The sequence below is a fragment of the Chelonia mydas genome, chromosome 3 (assembly GCF_015237465.2).
Source record: "Chelonia mydas isolate rCheMyd1 chromosome 3, rCheMyd1.pri.v2, whole genome shotgun sequence".
NCBI lineage: Eukaryota > Metazoa > Chordata > Testudines > Cheloniidae > Chelonia > Chelonia mydas.
Window position 1 is genome coordinate 97,793,679 of NC_057851.1, and position 19,414 is coordinate 97,813,092.

The 19,414-nt window shown below is 39.1% G+C and overlaps 1 protein-coding gene across 1 annotated transcript in view; it reads right to left on the reverse strand.

Annotated features, from left to right (window-relative positions):
- The window catches only part of MOXD1 (monooxygenase DBH like 1), an 88,175-nt gene that overhangs the window by 52,425 nt on the left and 16,336 nt on the right, over nucleotides 1-19,414 (reverse strand). Inside the window, exons 2-4 of the mRNA XM_007062244.4 lie at nucleotides 16,030-16,176; nucleotides 13,722-13,889; nucleotides 13,510-13,593 (exon numbers count right to left, since the gene is read on the reverse strand). Coding sequence (XP_007062306.2) covers nucleotides 13,510-13,593; nucleotides 13,722-13,889; nucleotides 16,030-16,176 — 399 coding nt within the window. The remainder of the gene's footprint in view (nucleotides 1-13,509; nucleotides 13,594-13,721; nucleotides 13,890-16,029; nucleotides 16,177-19,414) is intronic.

Consider the following 19,414-nt stretch of genomic DNA (forward strand, 5'->3'; position numbering starts at 1 on the left):
TCTGCTGATTGACCATGCTGCTTAATGTAATAAGAGACACTTATTTAAATTTCACTATTATACCTCATTAAGACTTGATTACTGTACTGTAGCTTGAAACTGTACGATTTTCACTTGAATAAATATGCAGTTGCAGCTAAATGCTGCTCTGTATTTTGAATTTTCTAAATTCATGCTGTTCCCCCCATTTCCTAAATGATTCTAAATTCATGCAATCCCCCCCAAATCATCATAATTAAAGTAAAAAATCCTAATGATAACTGTTACACCTCCATATACCCAATTAGCAGCCATGCAACCATAAACTAAATAACTTTAATTGGGTAAGAAGAAACAAACAGAAACAAAATAGTAACAGCAAAGATTTCAAAATAAGCACAGGTGGACAACAATTACAACTGTCACCCAGTCCACTCCTAAATTTCTGCTTTTAGTTCCAACTAACCAGTTTGAACTTACTACCTAGAAAGAGTTTCAGAACTTAAAAGTCATTTCAATCCAAAAGAAACATACATCACAGTGAGCATTCAAAAAGACTTGTTTCCCCCTCAGGTATGTCCTCAGACTGTTAAGATAACAGATTGCAGTAACAGAGTAAAAAATGCAACCCTGAGGAGTAAACTGATAAAATGTTTGGGTCAAGAAAATACATGTTTCATTCAGTTATCTTACTTTGCCATCCTGTCATTTCTTTCTCAAGCATGAGGCATATTGGCATGGTAGCTGTGATACACACACAGTACGACCACAGAATCTTAGATTTCAGTGCAGCTCACACACACCACACAAAATTAATCTGTGAAAATAATGAAGCAATAAACTTCTTATGTTTCAGATCCAAAAACCAGTATTGTAATTTATTTGTTTGCTACTAAACAATATTTGACTTTTTTGTGGGGGGGAAACTTTTTTTTAAAAAAAAAAACTTTCTGGAATGACTGCTGACAGTTCTCTGTGATCAGTCTGTTTAGGCACATTGTATTTTTTCTGTTCTCTAAGCCAAAACTATTTCCCAAATCAAAGTGAATTCATGAACCATTTCAGTTGTCCTGAAACAGCATTTTTTGGTAAGTAAACTATTCACTTAAAAAGTTTCACCCATCTCTAATCTTTCTGTAACACCAAACATTTACTAGATACTGTTGCAAGTAAAAAAATAAAGACATGGGATACAATTTTCAAAAGCACTTGGGTTCTTGAACATGGGACTTAAACTCTATCCTCAGTCACTCAAACACTTTGGAAATTTTACCCATGGTCCCTGCCCTCCAAAGGCTTAAAGAGGTAACATATAGAAAAGAGAAAGGGCGCAAATTGTATGTGGCTCAGTAGTGTGGTAAAGCATGTTAAAGTTAATTAATGTTAATTAATTCCATGAAATTCACATTCTCTAATATTGGACCAGATTCTCATACCCTTGCATAGGGTAGCTCCTTTGTAAGTAGTCCCATTGACTTCAGTGGAATAAAGTACTATTCAGCATCAGTGGAAACATAATAAGGGTCAGCTTCAGATACTACTACTCTTTCAAAGTAATTAGTACTATTTGAATATTGTTATTATCATTCATAACTTTTTCAGCACCCAAAAATGTGATAGGCACCTCATTAAACAAAGAGGAAGACAGAGCCCATGCCTAAATATCTTAACATCTAAAATTAGTCCATACATAATAAGAAGGGAAATGAAAGAGAGGGATGGGGCAGAGGATGTAATGATGAAGGGTGCATCAGAAGCTTTATAGCAACTTTGTCTTTGTATGTTTCATCAGGCCAGAGGTAGTTTTTGTTTTTATATTTTTAAATATGTTATGAGCTAGAGTATACTTAGCCAGGTATAATTTCCCTTGGGTCCTGGTGCAAAGGACACTCAGCAGCCAACAGTGATCCAGCTGTCACCTGATGTGTATTGAGATGTTATATTTGTGTGACCTCAGCAGGAATTTGACTGATGTGGCAGAGTGGTTTTGCCTGAGTTATTTTTCCATGGTTATATTAATGTAGTTTTGTTTGTTCAACTTTAAGAGTTCATTGGAACATATGGATCCGCATTTCAGTAGCAGTTTCATTCACTGGCCCCTGAAATAAGCAGTCATTGGAAAGATGAGTTTACAACTGGATTTTGGGGTCACTATGACACATCATTCACAGGATACTCTGGAAGCAGCTGTTCCCATCTCATTGCTTGATGGATAGATGGGTATCCTCCGATCATAATTGTTCACTCTATGGAGAATAACCTGATACCTAGGATTTGACACCAACTGGAATTCCCCAGGTTGTGGTACCTATAAACCTGGAGTATTCAAAAGTGCTTCTAAGGAGGCTCTGGCAAGGATGCTAAACCTACCTGGCTTGTCTGATCTAGAAAATTGATCACCAGGGAAATAGGCACAGTATTATTAGGACTTAGGTGGGCATGCTATTCAGTATGGTCCAGATACAACCATCCTTACTCACGCTCAATTGTCTCATTCATTGGTATTTTATTACCTACTTATAGCCTAGCTATGCTGGTATTTACACAAAGAGTGGCATACACCTGTCCACTGCAGCATCATTTTGGCGGATATATATTTACAGACTATATATTTACAGGTTACAGGAATGTTTTATTACCTACCATGATGGGGAGAATAGTCAGACTAATTGCAGACATTCCTATAACAGGATTTCCTTGCACCTTTGGTGCATTGGTTCAGTGGTGTAGTAGTAAAAAAAGACATGGGTAAACCCCTAAACTAAACTCCATATTCTCCCAGTAAGAAATGGGTAAATTCTGTTTACCCTCAACTACACTACTGCATTGGTTAGTCCCTACCATATCCCTGTTGGAGAAAAACACAGTTCTCCCTCTCAGGTTGGATGCAGCAAGACAGATGCACTTTATTATCTCAAGCAATTGCACAAAGGGAGAGAGTGCACTCGGACTCAGGGTTTCCCCCACCTAGGCAGGTGTCTCTAAAGATAAACAATTCGAGCAAGCATTTATACCTTTATTGCAGACAATAATAACAGCTGCATATTGTTTATACATATTCCTTCATGATATCTTATTTTTCTCACCGATTTCTCTTATAGTCTACATTCTATTCTTAATACAAGGTCACAACAGCCTCTTTCACAGTTCTTTTCTATTCACTTTGCACTATCCCCGCTTCTACAAATCTCGCATTATTAAAGCTAGAGTTAGCCTGACTCCTGCTCATTTCAGAGGCCTGAATCCAAATTCCCTTTATCTACTTCCACATCCCCAAAACCATACACAGAACAGAGAGTGGGGGGAGGAGGGGAAACAGATGGAGTAGGAGATCAAATGTGGGAATGGAGCCTTAATATCAAGCATAGATAGATGATGACCCCACAAAGCAGACAAATTCTTCCATCATGGAAAGGGGCAGTTAGAAGATTTGGGGATTAGGGAGCTGAATCCCAGAGGATCAGGGCACACATACTTGTGTCCCTTCACTATGCTGGATTTTAAGAAAAAGTTTAAGTTATGATACTGGTCATTCTCTTAAGAAGAAGTTGTGGTCCATGTGAACCAGAAGGCCTGTATAGAGTATGTAATTGCCTTCGGCATGATCACATTGTGAGTGCATCAGTATAGAGCTTGGGTGATCATTTAGTTAAAAAAGAAGACCAAGGTGATAGGAGTGGGTGAATTCAGATGTTCATGTTCTGCAGCTAGCCACAATGGAATGAGGTATCAGTGTACAGCGTAATATGGGGCTAAATAGAAGGAGCTGCACCCTTTACATATTTTGTATTAGAAAGGAATACAGACAAAACTTCAGGGGAGGATTACACTCCACTGAGAAATGTGGAGTTTGGCTGCACAACCAACTCTGATGTGGCTATAGATGCTGCTATTTTTGCTCACAAGTCTGAGGCACACAATCACCTACAGCATGAAGGGACAGTGCTTGAAATGTGCCAGGTGTACATTTAAGGGGGTTTTCTTGGAAAAGTTTGAATCTCCTGCCAGTTCAGTGGAGTGATTTTTGACATTGCATAATCTAATGTGCCTGTTCAGGCTTGCAATGAAGCAAGAGCCCACCAGGTCAAAGGCCAGATAGCTTGCAAGCTTTGTGGCACAGGATGAACACTTTGCAGACAATCTAATTTTATAGGGTTGAAATTGTTGTGCACATGCAATGTACATGTAAAATACAGAACTTTTTTGTTTCAGACTGTCTGAAGCAATTTTCCAGAGTTATGACATTAAGCAAAACGTAAAAGTTCAGGCCAGAGAACAACAAGAAGTTACTGTCTGGTATCATTCAACATAAAAATCAGTGCCCCCATTTAGGTACCAAAGGCTACAAGCCGCCTCTCTGGCTTTTAATCAATCAGTCTCTTAAACTGGAGTCCCTTTGTGTTTTTCACACTGGAGTCTTTGGTATTACTAAAGCATTCCCATGTCCAAAAGCCCAGTCTCTCTTGGCAACAAGATTTTTGAGGGATTCTGCTTTCTAATAAGAGATTACTATGAATCTGAAAATGAAGTTTAACCAGCAGCTGTTAGCCAGCTCCAATGCAGATAAATCTTAGTTTAAAAGGCACTCCCTTCTAGTTGCAAGACCAGTATTGGAAAACTGGTTACATATGTTATGCAACAGTGTACTTCAACATTTTTCAGTGTTCTATAACCAGGCTTTTCCTGGTGAAATATATGGCCTGATTTGATTATTCTCTCACTTATCCTTTGATGATTAAAAGAAAAAATAATTGCCTGGGCAAAAAATCCAAACCTCCTCAAAGCAGACTTAAAAAAAACAACAGTTTTTTTTTTATTTTGAAGTAGGATACATCAATAGGACTCAAAGTGATTTACTTCCCTAAGAAATTTGAGTTAAAAATCCTTTATCACTACCTTCTCTATCACCCAACATATTAATAATGATGAAAAAGGTTTATTTGTGTCAATATGCTATTTGTTTTATTGTACAAGAGACACTCAGAGATACTTGATATTTGACCAACCAGATGTATTTTTGATTGTGTCTTATGTGTCTACCCATATAAACCCTAAACATTGTACTTTCTCCCATTCCATCACTGGTCAACATGTTTGCTCCATTCTCATGAGTGATACTGCACAATGAATGCAGACACATGAAAGAGATGGTTTGAGTACGTATCCAAACATCATCCATACTCTCTGAAGCTCTGCAGAGTCTGAAAAATTGTGCTGCAAATCTCATAAAAGCATGCTCTCTGATGGGATTTGTAATATTTTCTGGTGCCATTTGGTCATGGAAATAGCGCAGCCTTTCTTCCAGTATTTTGGCTATTCTGCTTCTGGTCCCAGACAGAACCTCCAAGCAGCATGAACATTAAAAATAATGGCAGGGGGGATGGGTAAGAAACACATTGGCTGATTTCTTTGTATCTTCAGCAAGGCTGGTTCAAAGTTCTGGGTGAAGGTTCCAAATTCTGGGTAAGTTAGTTCTTATTTTATACTACTTGCTTTGACTATCCTTAATACTAGAGAGACAAGGTGGGTATTGGACCAACTTTGTAAGCTTGAAAGCTTTTCTTTCACAAACTGAAGTTGGTCCAATAAAAGATATTACCTCACCCACCTTGTTTCCCTAATATCCAGGTACCAACATGACTACAACACTGCAAGCCATGGAAGATATCCTTAATACCAATATTCAGTCTCGGACAACTTTTTTCTGCCTATTACTACTATTCATGTAGAGATTATTATTACTAGGAGTTGCAAGATTGGTTCCACAAATTTAAAAAAAGATACTTTAAGGAGGTTAAGCAAATAAGAAGGAAAAATGGATTGGGTGTTGAAACAGGTATGGTCATATTACACTTAGTGCTGAAAAACCTTCAAGCAAAGTGATTCTGGAGTTCCAGGCTTCTAAAACATACATTCTTTCATCAACAGATGTTATAAATTGACAGAAGTGTGTATACACCACTCAAGTACGTGAAGGGAAACAGAGGTGTGCCAGGTGTGTTGGGAGAACATTTGTATAAAGCAGGTAATATTGTATTTAAGTTTTTTAATTGCAGTAGGAAATACAATGCTGCATTTGGGAGATCTGAGGTCAGCATTTATACCTAAGAAGCACAGGTTCAAAGTAATGTATAATATAATTTTGGCTGATGCAGTTAAATTAGTAAGTAATCCACTTAAAATAAGTCTTAGGGAGAAAGAAAGCACTGAGGCCTAAGCTAAAAACTGTAAAAAAAAAAATGTTACTGAAGAATCATGAACAGAAAGAGATAAAAGCACTAAAACACGCTTCAAAAATATAGTTTCTGTAGAAGTGTTTCTAATGAATTTGAAACTGTCATTTTCATGACATATGTATGGCAAACATCTGTACGGTGCAAGCTCAGAAAAAAAATGAAGAAATAAGGTCACCAGATAAACTGAAAAATAAGACAAAAAATAATAGATATACGAAGCATTAATAGTGAAAGCGATCTGGTGACATTTTTATATATTGTGACAAAGTCAGACCTGGCAGTTCTGGAAGGGTGGTTGAAGGTAGATATAGTAGTCTTAAAATGATTGAAGCATTTTTTCCTATGAACTGAAAGAGGTTACCCTCAAGTTAATTATCGACACCTGAGTTTAATGAAGGGCAGCCTGTGACCTTTAAAAATCTCTTCCACTGAGAGGGATAAGAGAGGATGGATGACAAACAAGCTGCAGAAGGGATGCATGCAGTGAAGGGAAAAGGTTTCTCGTAGTGAAGAGCTGTTTTCCTCTGTAAGCGGAAATCTTTTGTTTGGGGTGGAGGCCTTGGTTCTCAACATAGCTGGACCCAGAGAGGGTGGCTGGCAACTGGTAGTGACATAAAAAGAGGCAGTATTCCAGCTGGTGTTAGGAAATGTAATTTTTTTGTTTTTGTTTAAAGATGCTTTGGGGCCAACTCTGTAAATATTGTAAATAAACTATGTGAAATATTAAACCTCCAGTGTCAGCCTGTTTTACTCCAGGCCTCCTCAACACCACAGGGAGAAATGCTGAGACCTGACGTGACAAAAGAGATGTGTTGTCACACGATGTAGATAAGCAATGGAAATCAGAGTACACGATGGTACTTAAATGGATTTCAGAAGTTTCAATGTGCCTCCAGGGGAGAACTCTTACATAGAATGAGAAATAATAAAAAGAATTTTTAAAAAACGTAATCTTTGACCAGATAAAATGGCATAACCTAAACTAACCCTTTCATTACCTGCAGAAAACCTGAGTATTCAGGCTCCAGGCAGGTGGCATACAGAGCAATTGGGGGTGTGGAGCTGCTCTCTCTCTCTCTTACTGACATAGCTCCTACCCCAATCTAAGGGTTGGCATAGCACCAGTGGCCCCTCTAGGCCAATTATCCATGCACACAAAATCCATGCTCAATGTGGCTTATGCAGGACCGATGCAGAGACCTTTTCATAGGGCAGTGGGACTACCCTATCAGCAGACACCCCCCTCCCCCACTCATTCCCTGTGAGAAGCTTATGTGGTGCAGAGGACTTTGCCTTATGAATATGATACTCTTTGTGTACTCATTTCAATAAAAGCACATTTAGAAAAAGAAGTGAGACAAACTTTCATTTTCAAGAATGGCTAGTTAATAATTGTCTAGAGCAGTGCAAGAATCTGAATAATCAATAGACTTAAACTTATATTTTAGAAAGTCTTGAGTAACAAATACAACACAAAGCCTGAGCTCCTGCATTTGAGAAAACTCAAGGCTAATTTCTATGTATAGGAAAAATAAAAACGTACTGCATGGCCGCAACCCCCAAGCATATGCCACATCTTGGAGCTGCAAGCAACAAGACAGGCAAATGCACATCTAGCTGTAGGAGCTTTTTGCACGGAGGTGATGTACACTGCTCTGATAAACAAAGGCAGTTTCATCTTGGGGTTTCAGAGCTACTGTACAGCCATCTTACAGGTCCAGCGTGTGGATTAGATGATGCCTGACATACTCTATCCCCAACATGTCCCCTTCTTCAGTTCTACCTATTGCGATTTTTAAAATTGGCCTCTTGCACTGATATTTGGTTCTGCAGCCAGAAAGTTCATAATGGGATCGAGTGGGTGTAGATGAAGCCTGAACAAACCCTTAGAAGTTTAGTGAAACAAAAGGAGGAGATACTGTTCTCCTGTTTGAAGCTGTATACAAATACAGTTTAGTGCCTGGTACTGACTCTGGTTCAAATAGCTTCCTCTCTATGTTGTTGAAAGTATACTTTGTATTTATGACAGGTAAATTGATCATTTATTATTATTTATTATTATATTATTTGTATTGCAGTAGCTCCTACAGCCTTCAAACAGGAGGGTTTAGTAGAGCCTGCACAAATATATAGGCAGACACAGTCCCTATCTCAAGGAACTTAAAGTTCCAAGAAATATAAAATAAAGGAAAATTAAAATGAGAAATCATAACCCTGATTATACCCAGAAGTTACCTACTACAGGACAGGCCCAACAAAGAAAATAACAGACTGCCACTAGCCATCACCTTCAGCCCCCAAACTAAAACCTCTCCAGCACATCATCAAGGATCTACAACCTAACCTGAAGGATGACCCATCACTCTCACAGATCTTGGGAGACAGGCCAGTCCTTGCTTACAGACAGCCCCCCAACCTGAAGCAAATACTCACCAGCAACCACACACCACACAACAAAAACACGAACCCAGGAACCTATCCTTGCAACAAAGCCCCTTGCCAACTGTGTCCACGTATCTATTCAGGGGACACCATTATAGGGACTAATCACATCAGCCACACTATCAGAGGCTCGTTCACCTGCGCATCTACCAGTGTGATATTTGCCATCATGTGCCAGCAATGCCCCTCTGCCATGTACATTGGCCAAACCAGACAGTCTCTATGTAAAAGAATAAATGGACACAAATCAGACGTCAAGAATTATAACATTCAAAAACCAGTCGGAGAACATTTCAATCTCTCTGGTCACTCAATTACAGACCTAAAAGTCACAATTCTTCAATAAAAAAACTTCAGAAACAGACTCCAACAAGAGACTGCTGAATTGGAATTAATTTGCAAACTGGACACCATTACATTAGGCTTGAATTAAGACTGGGAGTGGATGTGTAATTACACAAAGTAAAACTATTTCCCCATGTTTATTCCCGCCCACCCCACTGTTCCTCACACGTTCTGGTCAACTGCTGGAAATGGCCCACCTTATCACTTTGATTATCACTACAAAAGGTTTTTTGTTTGTTTGGTTTGGTTTTTTTCCCCCCTTGCTGGTAATAGCTCACCTTACCTGATCACTCTCGTTACAGTGTGTATGGTAACACCCATTGTTTCATGTTCTCTGTGTACATAAAATCCTCCCACTGTATTTTCCACTGCATGCATCCGATGAAGTGAGCTGTAGCTCACGAAAGCTTATGCTCAGATAAATTGGTTAGTCTCTAAGGTGCCACAAGTACGCCTTTTCTTTTTAACGTGCCACAAGTACTTCTTTTCTTTTAACCCTGATTCAGTGACCCTTTATTGTACTTATGTTCTCTTCTCTGTTAGCAGATATGGTGTAAGGCATAGTTACTTGCTCCTGTCCTCATTGTAGCTAAGTGTTGAATACAGAAGTAGTCTTATCTGCTACATAATTTACCTGTTGTATGCAGTGCAATTGTAGCCATGTCGATTCCTGGGAGCTTAAATTCATAACTCTGCTAGACACTAAAAATCATGGACTGAACTCTGGATTTATGGCTTATTACAACCATCCGTAACCCACTAACTCCCTCTTTTTGTCCTATGACTGCAGAGGTGTTAACAGGTCACTCTACCTTGAATGGTCCCTTAAGATATGTGCTAGCTACTTATGCTAAATCTGTTCCACCTTGCATTTAGCTGTAACGCTCAGAGTACCTTTCCCAGACCTGAAGAAATGTTCTGTGTAGCTCGAAAGCTTGTCTTTCTCACCAACAGAAGATGGTCCAATAAAAGATATTACCTCACCAACCTTGTCTCTCATGTAATTTACCTGTCACTTGGTGCATCTTGTTCTAAGATATAGAGACAGTGGAGAAATGCTGATTTCTGAGGATCTGGCCCACAGAAAACAAAGTGAATGTTATGGGTTTTTTTTCTACATATGGCAAAGTACCAGATAATGAAAATAGTGCAGGTGGCATTTTACATTGTGTGTGAATCCTGAACTAATAGAAAGAACTGTTAGTTCACTAACATATGTTATTTCATTACCATACCTTGTAGTAGGAATAATGGCCCAATCCTGCAACACCTTACCCAGACAAACAGTCCCAATGGCTTCAATGGACTACTTGGATGAGTAAAGGTTTGTAGGATTGGGCCCTAACTTCCTTAACATGCAACTCTCCAAAACAGAACCTAATGCAGTCTTAAATGCCTTTGAACTAATAGCCACCACCATTCAATTTGGCAGGCTCTTCACCCAGAGAAAACCATATTTCCTAAAAGCGGTTAGGGGTAGATTGTGGCTTTCAGGCCTACAGTGGGGGTGAAGCAGAACTGCACTGCCTGGAAGGAACTCGTGAAGCACATAGCTTCTCCGGGGAATGCAGGGAGAATGAACACTGCATCTTTTAGAAAGGTGGAGCCTACTCACCACCAGCAGAGTTGGACTGCTCTGTGTGTGGGAATGGGGGACTGATGTCTCCTACTGTGGGTGACTAGAACCACATCCCAGGTTTCACAGGTTTTTTTTTACAATAATCACTTCCCTTTCTTTACCTCTTTCAACTCAACCATCTACAATCAGAGAATCTTAACATTCTTCACTACCTAGCTTTACTTTTATCTCTATTTCCCTAAGGTCTTGTCTAGAGAAAATATTGTACTTTACAATGAATATTAATATATCTGAAAATAAATTAGTCAGAGGATAATAATAATTAACAAAAAGAAATGAAAGAGAGAAAGAAAAGGTGTGCTATATGAACCAAATTCTACTTAACTTGGAGCTGGACCATCTTAAGGGCTTAAACCAGTAAAGTACTTAAGCATTTGTACATAACTAATTGTTTAGTCCTTCTGAAGTTGATGAGACTGCTTATGTACTTAAAGTTATGCACATGGCTTTTTCTCTTTCTAAAAGTGGGATGCCTTGTTTGTGCTGAATGTATACAACAGAAGAAACCATGAATCAACATCTACTTATGTATCCAAATAGCCCAATCAGTTTGTTGAAAGCAGATGATGCATTTGGCTTGTCCTTTGTCCATTTCTATCTTTGTTTGCATGGCCCATGACTTTTTGGAGATCCATAATCCCATTCCTTTGTGTAATCAATAAGCATTTGGAAATGCACAATGTGTTTGCAAGAATACATCTGTATAAATCCACAACAAGCCTGCATAAGTCAGCTATATAGCTTTGTGACATATCTGAAAATTCAAGTTCTACCCTTAGAAAGAAAAGCTAAAACAGGATTTTCACAATTCCTTTTCTCTCCTTCTCTCTGTAATCAGTTTAGCTGTCAGCGAGTACTACACCATTTAAATTACAACATTGCTTTCTTCCCCAAGTCAGAAAAACATTGAAAATAATATTAAAATTGTCAGCTATTTATAATAAAATATCAAACAGGAGACTTTCAAAGTTTATGAGATTCTAATATTCATTATAAATCACAGCATAAGTACAGAATATGAAACACTACACTTCTGTGAAAAAAAATCAACCAATAAGTGAATTTCAGCTTAAGTTCTCAAACTTCAACCGGCCACATACTACATTCACATGGTGCACCTATAGTAGCTGTCATGCAAAGCATCTTAAGGCAAGTTACACAGAGTCTTTTCAGTGAAGCATACATGTGTACAGTTGCTATTAAGATCAGCATTGAAAGACGTGCACAGGTGCTTAATATTCTGAGCCTATATCATTTGAAAACAGATAGCAAGGAGTTTTCACACATTAATATTGCAGGCCAAATTCTGTTTTACATATACCCCTGTATGACTGGTTACCACCTACTTCAATGGGATTTACATGCAAGTAACTGGCAGCATCATTTGGACCTAACGATTTATCCACTGGAAAATTGATTAAACCCATGGTACCGCAGAATAACCATGTCTCATATACACATTTGAGATAATGGGTCAAGTTCTCTTAGGGTATGTCTACACTGCAAAAGAACCCCAAAGCAGCAAGTCTCTGAACCCAGGTCAACTTACTTGGGATTGTGTTACCGAGATAAATATAGAAGTGTAGACATTCTACCTTGGGCTGGAGCTTAGGCTCTAAGATCCACGCCTGTCGCTGGGTTTCAGAGCCTGGACTCCAGCCAAAGCAGGAATGTCTGCACTGTTATTTTTAGCCCTGTAGCGCAAGTCCACAGCCTGACCTGGGCTCTGAGACTCTCTGCTGGGGGTGTTTTTTGCAGTGTAGATGTACCTTTTGTTTTTAGACCCTTGCAATCTCACCGAACTTATTGGAGATGCATGAACATAACAGAGAAGCCCAACAATAGTAGTAACATCTTCATGTTTTTACTTGAAACATCAATGGGTTTTAGGAAAAATTAAAACCTAGGGCCTGATCCTGCAACCCTTATTCATACATAATAATTGCATAGTGCCACTCAAGTCAAGGACTACTAACTGCAGGATCATGCTCCTTTTAACTAGCACCATCTAATTTTGTTTCCTCAAGACTGAAATTTCTCTCAAATAATTCTTACTTTGTTCTTTTAACATCTATTCACACTGACACAATAATTTTATTATTACATATTACATACCTTAAATTAATGAGGAGTGAATCTAAAAAATGTTTGTTGATTCAGATAAGCACCCAAACAGATGGATATTTATTTGAACTATCTACTTCACTTTGGTCTGGCAAAGTAGAACAGAATTATTGTGAGAGTGGGCTCTTTTGTGAAATCTAAGGTACATCACATTATTGAATCATAGAATCATAGAATATCAGGGTTGGAAGGGACCTCAAGAGGTCATCTAGTCCAACCCCCTGCTCAAAGCAGGACCAATCCCCAATCAAATCATCCCAGCCAAGGCTTTGTCAAGCCTGACCTTAAAAAAATTGGTTTTGTGAGGAAGAGTGTAAGCACCGTCTTTCTCAAAGTGTTTTTGTGCTTCTGGGTCCAGCCTGAACCAGAAGGTACAGAGGCTAAAAAATATATAATATAAGGAATAATGCTAACTAGTTGCAGTTTTGAAACCAGTTTGAATTTGCTCTGAGCTTTGTAAAAAAGCCTGTGGCTTTTTTTTTTTTTTTTTTTTACCCAAATTAGTTTACCCATTCTTTCTCTCTCTCTGTCACACGCACACACACGCACACACGCATACCCCCTTCCTTACTCCTGTTTTCACAAAAATAGTTGAAAGATCTTGTTTGTTTCTTTGTTTTTGTCCAAGTGCAGAACAAAAACAAATCTGAAAACCTTGAAAGTTGCTGTGAAACAGAATTGCTGTCCTCTGGACATCTCTAAACAGGAGGGTATAAATTGGATTCTTCAGACTGAGTCACATACCTTTATCACATGATGCTTTTCATGATGTATAGGTATCTTAAACATTTGGCACCAATAGGTTGTGTCTTTGTCCGGTATAGGCACCTGTCTTAATAAAAAGGGAAAGAAAACACTAATATAAAAGTCAAACTTTTTTCATGTTGCTTCAGTCCCCGCCTCTCACCCCCACCACTACGTATCTCCAAATAAAAACAAAACCCAAAGTAACTTACGTCTTGGTTTGTCAAGTCAAAGTATGGCAAAGAGGCAGATATAACATTCTTTTTCTCAGGGTTCAGTAAACGTAGACTCTTTGAGCCGCGATTTGATCCATGATAATTTTGGCCTGCTTCTCCTATGTCTTTGTGGTGATAGGCCCATATCACCCTTACTGTGCTCTCCTTGAAAACAAAATCTTTTCTGATTAGGTATAGGAAGAAGTCCTTCCTCACAGTTTAGTTCACAACATTCCCAGGGCAGATCCAGAGCTGTAGTGACTTGTCATTGCTCTGCTGGAGCCACTCTTTCCCTGTTTTTATAATCCACCCCCATGTATCTACAACGCATCTCCTCCAAACATGTTTCACAGAGATCTCCTTGCAGGGCTCAGCTGGTCTCAGTTGGAGGTTTACTCTGCCACTGAGAAATGTGTGCCATCAAGGTATATGTGTCTTTCCCACGAAGGTTAGTAAGTTTTATGCACTGCCACAGGAAGCAGAATAGATCCCTAAACAGCAAACAAACAAGCAAAGAAGACAAGTCTTTTTTTAGAGGGGTTACCAGTGCTTCTCCTGCGATCAGCTGCTAGAATGAGAATGTCTGCACCGCACTTAAAGCGGGGCAGATGTTGGCTGGGTTTGCCAAAGAAGGGCAGCTGTGCGGGGGGGTGGGGGAGTGAGGTCAGAGACTGCTGCAAAACGTGAATGGTGGTCAGCTTTGCGGGCGCTGACTCGCCCCCCAGGAATGTAAGGTCTGAAGGACATAAAGGTCAAGCCCTGGGCGTGGGAAGCCCCTTTGTTCCATGCAGCAGGCAAGGCAGCACCCACCCATCCTCCATCCTCTAGTGTCAAATATCAGGTGGGTTAGGACCTGCTGCGGGCATTGTGCTAGTCACTCCTTTTTAAGGGGGGCTGGGAAGGAATTTTCCCCACACTACGAGATTGGCTTTGGTGGAGTCAGGTTTTTTCACCTTCCCCACAGCAGACATCAGGGATGACCTTTTCTGGTAAGAAGAAGAGGGGGTAGGCTATATGTCGTAATTTATTTTGTAAGTGTGGGGCAGATGTCCAGTGCAGTTACCCCATAGGGAAGGTATCCAGTGACCAGATAAATGGCCTGGTAAAGGACTTAAAAGGAGGTGCTGGATAAAGGAACAGAGAGGAGAGGGTGGTTGGGGAACTCCCATGATTGGTACATCAGGGAGCCACGCCCCCACAACTCCCTTCTCATAGCCACCTTAACCCTCCTATGAATGGGTGGATGGTAAGATCCAAGCCACGGGTTGGCTGGGGGGACCTGGATGGAAAATGAAGGGGGGCTGGTGGAAGCCCGAGGTAATGATTTTAATAAATATGGATTTGCCTGCACCGTACACCTTATCTGCCGGGTAGTCCCAGACATCTATATAATAAAGTTGCAGCCTGATTAAATCCACATCAAGTGTCTCCTGTCCTTCTTTCGGTATACCCAGACAATGCATCTCGGTCCCTCCTGTTCTCTGCTTGTGGCACACAATAGTTTAGTGTCCTGCAGGCTGTAATACTTTGTTCTAATTCTGGTTGTTGGGCTCAGTGTGGGGATGACTGGGTGGTGTTTAGTGGTCTGTGATATATGATGTCAGACTAGATGATCCCATGGTCCCTTCTGGCCTTAAACTCTACAACACTGATTAAAAAAGCATTTCCTATCATAGCGAACTTTCTAGAGTTAGAAGATTAACATACCAAAGTGAATGACTTGATGCAAGTCTTTTGCTTGTTCAGTCATCTTTAATGCTATTGTCAGTGAGTACATATTTTAAAACTGCATAAAAAGAAATAAATAGACTATTGCAGCTACCATGCAGTAAATAAAAGAACTTAACTTGGACAATAAACATATTAAAAAATACTGCTCTGCTTAAAAAAAGAGAAAATACAGAAAATCAAATATAAAATATGTTTATCCTGCTATATGCACAAATTTTCCAGAAACTCTTCTTTCTGTACTGACGTCAAGCATGTAAGACTCAGTACAAAAGAAATTTGGGAAAGGTCTGAGAAACAGATAGAAGGGGAGGGAAAGAAATTCGAATTTGACTTTAACTGCCCATGCCTTCTAAAATACATCCAAATATTGAAATTTTACATGATTAATCGAAGCCCCAAAATGGAAAGTTTGGAAAGTCAAATAGATGGATAAATACATTTGGTAGATTAATTTCTGTAGTTCTTTTTCTTTTTTATAATCTGAGGAGTTTTTGATAACTGGCTTCAATATCATGGTACATTTTTATGTACTTGATCTATGTGTCTCTCTCTATATAAAAGGAAAACACCTTACCGTTATACTCTTATCATTTGTGTCACAAGTGTGCAGCTCTCTGCTAAAAGCCAATATTGTATGTGTACTATTTTCCATAGCATACTCAAGATGGTAATCCTGTTGAGAATCTTTCTTCAATGCTCTGTTTGCATCTGTAAAATAATCCTGTTGAAAATACAAAATAAAACCAACTTGCTATAATTCATTATAAAATGATCTGGTATTAAATCCAAAACATGTCTTTATGTAAAATATCGAAACTACAACAATTGTTTGCTAAAGGATTTATTGTAAATGAGATTGGGTAGTTTTCTGAGTAAAAAGTCATCTAAGTCTTACTAGTAAACAGCTGAGGCTCAGAAATTTAAAGCAGATCCTTCTTTAACAATGGTATAAATTTACTGCTTGTGCCCAGACACCTAGAAAAAACAAATAGGATACTTAAAAGATAATGAGCAAATTCATCTTTACTGTAACTCTACTGATTTCAGTACAGCAAGAGTTAATTTCACTTAATGTTTATATCAAAAGCACTTCCTTTTCCTCTCTCCCCACATTTTAGTATTTACTATTTTTTCTTACAAAAAATAATTGGAAAAAAAATCTAAAAGAAATCTAAAAATCTAAAGGAACCAGCAACTCTAGCTTTAACTAGTGTGGGTTTTTTTGGAAAATTATCATTAAACAGCAAAATTCATCTTACAATGGCATAGTCTTGTTTACACATCTATCAGTTTAAAAAGCCCACTCTAATGTTTGTAGTGACTATTTTAAAAGAAAGAAAGATCACAGTCTTCAGTGTAACAGATATATCATATAATTGCAGAAACTGCTTCAATAATGTCACATCATTAACCTCGTCACCCCTGACTTCTTTGCTGCCATGTGCAGCTGCTTGCTAGCTGTGCCTCATTCCCTCAAGATGACACAACCTCTCATATTGACAGAGCCCCAACCATGTGGTGTTCATAAAAAAGGCCTTCCGTAGGCTCAGGAACAAGGGGAGCAGGATATTCTTAGATGCCCTTCTTTGAGTTTTAGGCCTGTTCTGTGCAGATTTTTTGTTTTTTGCTACTCTGTGCACTGAACCTTGGCGGGGAGCAGCTGGTCTGTGGTTAGGAAAACATCAAGAGAAAACTGCTTTCCCAGCACATGCTAGTGTTCTCTCTGTTACCAAAGGATTTTGTTTGAAGCAGAATTTTTTAACTAGTAGATGTGCTTCTGGGGCTAAATGAGTTTTATGTGGTTTCTATGACTTGCATTCTCCAGTCTCCAGAGACAGAATCTCTCACCTGAATATGCAATTGAGAGAGTTTTAAAAGTGCACATGCAAGTGTTTAGAAATTATATTCAGTGTAAAATTTGAGGCTGAACTGAAATCCCTTTGACAATTTGGCTCCTGGTCAACAGCAACTAAATCAAAATCTTAAGTGAAATCTTGTCCTCAGAAAAACTCACATTTAATTAATGAGGCCAGGATTTCACCACTCATTTCTGAAGTGTCCCTTTTTCTCTCATTATCATCATAGCACCCGAGAGTGGAATTTGGCTTATTATGCATGTTATAGATTGATATGCATAAATATGTATGCATCTATAGATCTTGAATGTGGAGCACTCAAAAGTTAGGACATGCCAGATTTAACGCTGTCTGTGAAAACTTAACTGGTCCCTCTTGTGTGTATGCACTATGATATTAATTTCAGAAGCATATTATTTTTTCCACAGGACCCCTACCTCATTCAGTGCACAGGATGGACCACGTTATGGGGACGAATCAAGTCTGCATAGTGTTGCTCGTAGGAACCCTGCTTCATTTGTTACAGAAGTTGGATGGTGTATAGCAAATGTGGAAGAGGGCAGCAGGAAGAGAAAGGATGGTCTCTTGGTTAAGGAAGTTGAATCTTCCCTGGAGAACTGGATTCTATCCTTGCACGTGCCACAAAGTTTCCATGTGATGCTTGGCAAGTCAGTTACACCAAACTATTCACACATGGACATTGTTTTTTATTTTATGGTGTCCAAGTTGAGTCCCTGAGGTTGACAACTTGCAATTGCAACCGAAGTCAGCATAGCTGTGCTTTCAAATTAAAGTGTTTGATAATGGAGATAATAATGTTCCCCTAACCTCACAGGGGTATTGTGAAGATTAATTAATTAATGTTTGGAAAGCATTCAGATACTATAGTGATGAGCACCACAGATAAGTCCATGAAGAAATTCACAGTTCTGTATGCAGAGCAAGGTTTGAATGGTGTGCAGTAATAAGGCCTGGGGCCACACATTGAACAATGGGGAAAACACAAATTATGGAATAGCTGCTTTTTCATTGACCACTGTCCGTCCTGTGCACTGAATGAGGTCAGGGTGCAATCCACAATAAAAACAAATGTTAAAACCTCATACATTGTCACAAAATGAAATAGTTTTCCGGCCAGCCCTATGCATGGCTAGGTGCAAGTGAACGAGTATATGTTCAAAAACGAGTATGTGAGTGTGTGTGGATGAGAAAAGTCACAGAATCAGAAGGATCGTGAGCTGAGAAGAGGAGCAGAGGATGCAGCTGAGAAATCTGGGGCCTATATACATGTGCTGAGAGGAAGGGAATAGATGGATGGGTTGGGTTGGGTTGTGTGGTGGGGCAGAACTACTGGATTTGTTTTACAAGGTGGAATTAATGGACCTGCTTTGGGGTCTGTATTGGGGGAACAGATGGGTGGGTGAGTGTTGTGTGGAGGTTTGCTTGAGGAATTGGGGTGTTGTGTTCAGTGATTAATATATTTTTGTTGAGTGGAAACTATGTATTTTTTTCCATTGAGTCAGTCACAAGGGATTAGATGGATTTGCAGTAGGGTGGAGGTCCCACTTCCAAGTTTTGCTTGAGTCCCATCCAAATATTAAAATCCTGTCCTCTGCATCACTGAATTAGGCATAAAATATGCCAGTAAGGATAAATTATGATAATTTAAATGTCAACCTAACTATTTCATTCACCCTATATGAATGGAGAGGGATGGTCACAGATCTGCACAATTTACAGTGAGTGATGTCTCAGTTTGATTCTACAGGGGAATGGTGATTGGGTTAGTCTCTGAGGTGCCCCAAGTACTCCTTTTCTTTTTGCAGATACAGACTAACACGGCTACTACTCTGAAACCACCATATCAATGTGTTTTTCAGCATCTAGCAAAGGTGAGAAAAGCTGGTTTCAGTCATTACCTCTACAAATCCATTCACTCATTTACCACTTTTGGCATGTAAAAAGCCCAGTATTTACTAAACAAATGTATCCAGCCATTAGCTTGGGAACAATTTATATTTTTGGCTAAATCTTTTAGTCTCATTGCTCTTACCTTTCCAAACTACTGTACCCCTTTCAGGAGTCTGATTTGTCTTGCATACC